This window comes from Sphaeroforma arctica (genome assembly GCF_001186125.1).
Source record: "Sphaeroforma arctica JP610 unplaced genomic scaffold supercont1.389, whole genome shotgun sequence".
NCBI classification, from domain to species: Eukaryota; class Ichthyosporea; order Ichthyophonida; genus Sphaeroforma; species Sphaeroforma arctica.
The window spans coordinates 37,565-43,795 of NW_014040169.1; the positions used below are offsets into that span (position 1 = coordinate 37,565).

A 6,231-nucleotide genomic window follows, 5' to 3' on the forward strand; every position below is an offset into this window, starting at 1 on the left:
ACAGTGAACCATGCCACCAGCCGTGCCGCCTGTAGCATAATTAATCACTGTCACTCGTATGCTCGCACGTCGTATATGCTACCACATTGTGTAAGCACTACTGAGAATATCCTTACTCTCCTGTGGAATGATTGGCCGGCCTGTAACTGACGGACATCATTTCCAAGTGTAACGACTGAAGCCAACCTACACATAGGTCATGTTGTCATAAACAAACCTTATACGTCACCGCCAGTCTCTACCTCGCCGCCAATCGAGGTGCCGTCGCGTCATGTCACATAAATATGAAGAAAAAAAGTGATATTTCGCAAATTTGTTCTAAGGACTTTCTGTTAGTGTCTGCCGTATGCGTTGAATATCCCTGAGCTGTGATGACGACGGTTATTGACGTCCTTGGAAAATTTACATCAACGCCTGCCCCCAACCTTAGTAATACAGTCTCCTTGCAAATCTCTGTTGTTGTCCAAGCAATCACATCCACCTTCGACAAGTTGAATATGTGTCCAAGCAAGCACTTCCACCTTCGACAAGTTTTATATCCGTGTAAGCTTAAACCTTTTATGCAATCGATGCATATCGTCCTGAAATTCCAAGTCAACTCTGTATCAGTTCTACCCAATACTAGCTTGTAGTGTTGTCCTTTAGCCACCAGCATATATTTTAACTGAATTAATCACATCCACGAGCTCCTGCACAGTGATGACTGGCTCAGCCCTAGATGTACAAAAATATGAAGTTGTCCCATGCGTATAGTTGGTAAGTTCAGAGCTCGTAGAATCCGGTCGGCATCTGACCAAATTTGTCGTGAGTTCCTCTCATTTATATGGTTCATATCCGTCCAGACTGTATCATTGCCTTAAGCCGAGTCAACCCATATACGAAAAATTTCCGAATTTTTGACTTAGTAGCCGAAATAGCAAAATTATCTCCTTAGCATTTTGCACATGCGTCATCAGCCCTAAGTTCTCGCTCCGCTTGATAACCCCTTTCAAATGCTGTATGGTCTTATCCAACGTGGAAATCGATTGTTAAGTTTCAGATAATCAAATGGTCTAGCGTAGGATAGACCTCTGCATTGGTATCTCATACGGTATTGAATCAGAGGAAAATTATGTCGCCACCTCATCAGTATGCAATGGCGACTGCAGATGAATTCCAAGCAGTGGTTTCAACAATCGAACACAGGCTTTCTTGTTCACGTAGTAACTTCATTCATCGTGTAACAAAAAATTACATAACTAATTGGTTTTAGTTAGCTTAACCTGTGAGGAACGTAATGTAATATATACAGTAGTTCAGTAACTTAAAAATGTGGTCAAAACCAAGTAACACTTAATAAAGAGTTTTAAGTCTGAAATAAGTGAACTCAGTCAGAAGTGCCATTGGGAATGGCGCGCCTGCTATATTTATTAGTCACGATCCTATGTGGAACGAGACTTTCTCTACCATCGGGTGATATGAAAATACCCGTCTCTATGGTTTCAGATGAGTTATCACCTCTATATCATTAAATTCTCTATTCCACTAATCGGTCAGGTCCTCTGGTCCGGTCCTAAATTCCTCTGTAAGGTCCGGTCCTCAGATCCGGTTCTAAATATCCGCCTAGGGTACTTTGTCCACAACTTTAACTCTTCTGGTGAGCGTGGGCGACGGTGACCTTGCAGCTTGTCATGAAGTAGGTTCGCTGCCACGTGACCTTGGTAAAGATGCTGCCGCGGAGACTTCATCACTCTGTGGAAGGCATCAAAAGTACGACGACAATAAATTCTGAGGAGTGTTCATGTCCAAGTGCAAATCCGCTGGTTCCAAAAATTTCTACCAGGCGATTCCTTCACATTGTTCGATTCCTGATTTTGATTCAAACCACAAAAGTCAGTCGGCATCTCATCAGGGGTCGGAATTTGTTGTGCTCGATTTTGATCGTGTTTCAACATCCGCTCTCTTCGGGTACAGTAACGTGTACATTATTGTAAGGAGCCACCTAAGGTTCGGGCCTCGTGCGGTCAATTTTGCGTTTCACCGGGCTGATTTACTTCATATTGTCAGCCACGCTGCTAGGTAACCGGCCAGTTGGTGTCGTCCATGCCTGCGGTGGGTATTGAGAAGTCCTGCGATGTTGGTTGTACCTGTTGCTCAAGAAAATCATCACCCGATGTTGTCTGGACCGTGTCGTTGAACGTGGACTTGTCAACATTCGCCATTGAAAATTCACGAAGTTGGCGGAGTTGTTCACGAATGAGACAAATAATTTCCGTGGCCTCCTGCACGTGCATCATCGTTCTCAAGTGTCCGTCCTGATCTGAAATCCACTCCGGATGTTGTTTAGCCATATCTAACATAGAAATCGAGTGTTGAGACTCCAAAACCAAACAGGCCAGTGTCACGTGGGTTTCTGCCTGCTTTTCATCCTCAGGCGTTGATTCCCTACTAGCAAATGTTGTTTCCACCTCAGCGCAATTAAAGGTAATCGACTAAGAACTCCAAGCAATCGTTTTGATAGCCGGCCACATGCCTGCTTCCCTATTTTGGGTATCGGTGTAGTACTGGGACCCTTCATTTAATATAGTAAGTGTAGAAATACGGCCTCCGGTCAGTCTAAAATATCAAGATCAAATGAGATAACACTTTGGTTTTTTTTTGTATTTAAAATAATTTAATACAAGTTCTTTTTCTAATATTTCCTAAGTGTTCTAAATTCACTTTGATGGCTCCAATAGCCTGAGTATTTGGTATGACTCATTTACTTGGATCTATTTGAGACGATAGTAGATTTAGGATATTATAAACTAAATTTTATAATCTCTGAACTACTACTTACAGGTTTTGGTCTTCCCGCTAATCTCCAAAATCCAATAGGTCTTTTTCTTTTTTTAACTTTTCTTCAGATGGAACTTTATTTATATTAGCTAATGCATTAACTTGACTTACGTTCTTATGTCTACCTACAAATTAGACATGTGGTCAGGAAGACTTAGTACTTCTAGTGAAAATTATTCAATAAAGAACAGCTAGAGGTACATCCTGTGTGATCGATGATATTAAGGCCCGTACCAAGAGGCAGTCCCGATCATTCTTACATAAGCTACCACTGCTAAATCCTAACTGACTTAAATTGTATCTTAGTTTATATAACATAGTTTAAAACATAGAAATATACATCGAAATTTACGGAAGCAAAGAAGAAAAAAATCAAAACTAAATAGTTTCTTAGATAATTTAATGTTTAAGGAACGTAGTATAATAAATACAGTAGTTCGGTCACTTAAAAGTGTAGTCAAACCAAGTAACGCGTAGTAAAGAGTGTTAAGTCTGAAAAAAAGTGAACTCAGTGCAATCGTTTCGATAGCCGGTCACAAATCTGCTTCCCTATCTTAGGTATCGGTGTAGTACTGGGTCCCTTCATTATCGTAAGCAAAAACAACCCAAAACTACTAAATCGTTCCTTAGATAATTTAGTGTTTAAAGAACGTAGTATGATAAATACAGTAGTTCGGTCACTTAAAAGTGTAGTCAAACCAAGTAACGCTTAGTAAAGAGTGTTAAGTTTAAAGACAAAAGTGAACTCAGTCAGAAGTGCCGTTATGAACGGCGCGCTTGCGGTAATTATTAATCACGTTCCTTTGTGGGACGAGATTTTCTCTAACAACGGGTGATTGTAAAAATAATCGTAACTATAGTTTTCATCTCCTAGTTACTGAATTATGATGACATCCGATGAGTCGAGAGAACCCATTCTCTCATTAAATCCTATATTCCAATAATCGGTCCGGTCCTCTGGCCCGGTCCTAAATTCCTCTCTCAGGTCCTCTGGTCCGGTTCAAAACTCTTCTCTCAGGTCCGGTCCTCTGGTCCGGTCCTAAATATTTACCTAGGGTACTTTGTCCACACCAGACGGCCAAATAGTATGAAGTTGTATCGTTCGTGTGATTGTTAAGTTCGGAACGTATAGGTTTTGGTTGGCACCTGAAAATTATCTCGTGAGCCCCTGTGTAGTCAATAGCATAGTCTGCATCCGTCCAGGCTGTGCCGTTGCCTTAAGACGTGTCAACCCATACTATTAAAAATTCCCGAAATTTTCGAATTAATAGCCGAATTAGCGAATAACCTCCCTAGTTTTTTTGTTTTGCGTAGCCTTCTAAATTGAACTGACTTCTGTCCAATTTACTTCTAAATTGAACCGACTTCTGTCCAATTTAGAAGGCTATGTTTTTTGTTTGTTTGTTTTTTTCTACATATGTCGTTCGGCTTGATAACCCCTTCAATATGTTGTACGGCCTTGTCCAACGTAGAAATCGATTGTTGAGTCTCAGATATAAAATGGTCGAACTGTAGCATGGACCTCTACCTTGATTTCTTCATCCAGTATTGAATCAGATGAAAATTATGTCTCCACGCGCGATGGCGATTGCCGATAAAATCTAAGCAGTCGTTTCAACAATCGAACACATAGAAAATATATTCATCATGGTACCAAAAAATAGTTAGCTTAGCCTGTAAAGAACGTTGAATACATACAGTAGTTCGGTCACTTGAAATGTGGTCAAACACAGGTAACACTTAGCAAAGAGTTGTCTAAAATAAGTGAACTCGGTCAACAGAATTGCCTTTGGGAATGGCGCGCCTGCTATTATTTTTAATCACGATCCCATGCGAAACGAAACTTTCTCTATCATCGGGTAATTTGAAAATACCCTTATCTATGGTTTCGGATTAGTCATCACTTCTATCTTATTAAATTCTCAGTTCCACTAATCGGTCCGTTTTTCTGGTCCGGTCCTTAAATAAAAACCTTTAGGTCCGGTCCTCTGACCAGGTTCTAAACTACTCTCAGGTGTCCTGGTTCTCTCGTCCGGTTCTCAATATTCGTCTAGGGTACTTTGTCCACACAATTACTTACCAAAAAAAAACACAAGTTCTACCAGTAATCGATCGAATGCTAGTCATTTCGTGTTAAATATTGAGTGTCAAACATTGTTACATGGTATATTGTTTAGTCCATAGCTTTTGTGCGTACAAGTGTAGAGGTGAAAAAGAAAACAACAAGTATTATGCGCACAGCTACATAGGGGAAGAGTACATGACTATCCATCAATAACTATATTGATTTTGATCAGCATTCGTCGGGAAAATATCAAAGAATCAGCACTTCAAAACATGGTGAATCGATCACCAGATATAGGTAAATATACCCTGACATGTGGAGCCACGACCACGAACACAATACTCGATATAAAAGAGGAATACATAGACGTCATCAATATACTGAACAGCCCATTATATTGTGCTTATCAATGGAATCAGCACTTCTTAGCATAGTGAATCGATAAACACGAAAGTATATTTATACAGTACCAGTGACGTCTATCCGGACATATAAAGCCGCAAACAATAGCACAACACTCGAAATAAAATAAAGATATACATCATTGTCAGTACATTGAACACCCAGTTATATTAGGCATGGCAACGAGTCATACTCAACATATACACCTCATTAAATGTTCGAGTGTGGAAGGGTTAACATAACCCTCACACAAGCAAGTGGCAAATGGTACCAACCACTCAGACATAAACACCGCTGCATAGCTCATAAGACCTAGAAAACAACAAACCAATATATTAAAGTTCACTCCGGGCTTGAAACTGCAAGTATAATCTCGATTGGACAAGCTAGAATTATTATATGAAGCTATAAATTAGATAACAATTAGAATAAACAAGCGTATCACTCTAACACCCTTAGAAAGACTATCAGCAGAAAGCTAGTATCAACATTCGATGCTTCAAAACAGAAGACAAGCCTTGATACATAAAAGCAAGCGGCGTGCAACTACTACACACATGAAACACATCAACCAGTGAGGGATAATAAGGGTGTACAAATACACAGCTATATTGTCAATTTCCGAATTCTTCAGTATAGTACTTATACGGGTGGACACAACACGAGCCCAAACTCTGAAAGTTAACTACGCAAGTCGGAGTTTAAACCCAGATTACAGCATAGTTGAGTCCAGCACAAACAAGGTTTACACATAAACCAGGTTTTACATAGTAACCCCAAAAGGTACGGATAAACCAATATAAACTAAGTTTATTACACCAAAGCGACATATTAGGCCATACACTCGGGTTTTCAACAGCGCGATAAACTGCACAATCTAGTTGAACGGACCGCATTAGCTCCTCGTCCAAAGGAATGATCACTGAAGAGGTTCAAAGGTGAGTCCA

At 40.2% G+C, this 6,231-nt stretch overlaps 1 protein-coding gene across 1 annotated transcript; it reads right to left on the reverse strand.

The window, feature by feature from the left end:
• Positions 1–2,054: 2,054 nt before the first annotated feature.
• SARC_05830 (hypothetical protein) lies at positions 2,055–2,330 on the reverse strand (the record flags this gene model as incomplete). The annotated part of the gene is made up of 1 exon (XM_014300297.1): positions 2,055–2,330. One exon carries the CDS (start codon positions 2,328–2,330, stop codon positions 2,055–2,057), a length of 276 nt encoding a protein of 91 aa, XP_014155772.1.
• Positions 2,331–6,231: the final 3,901 nt, after the last annotated feature.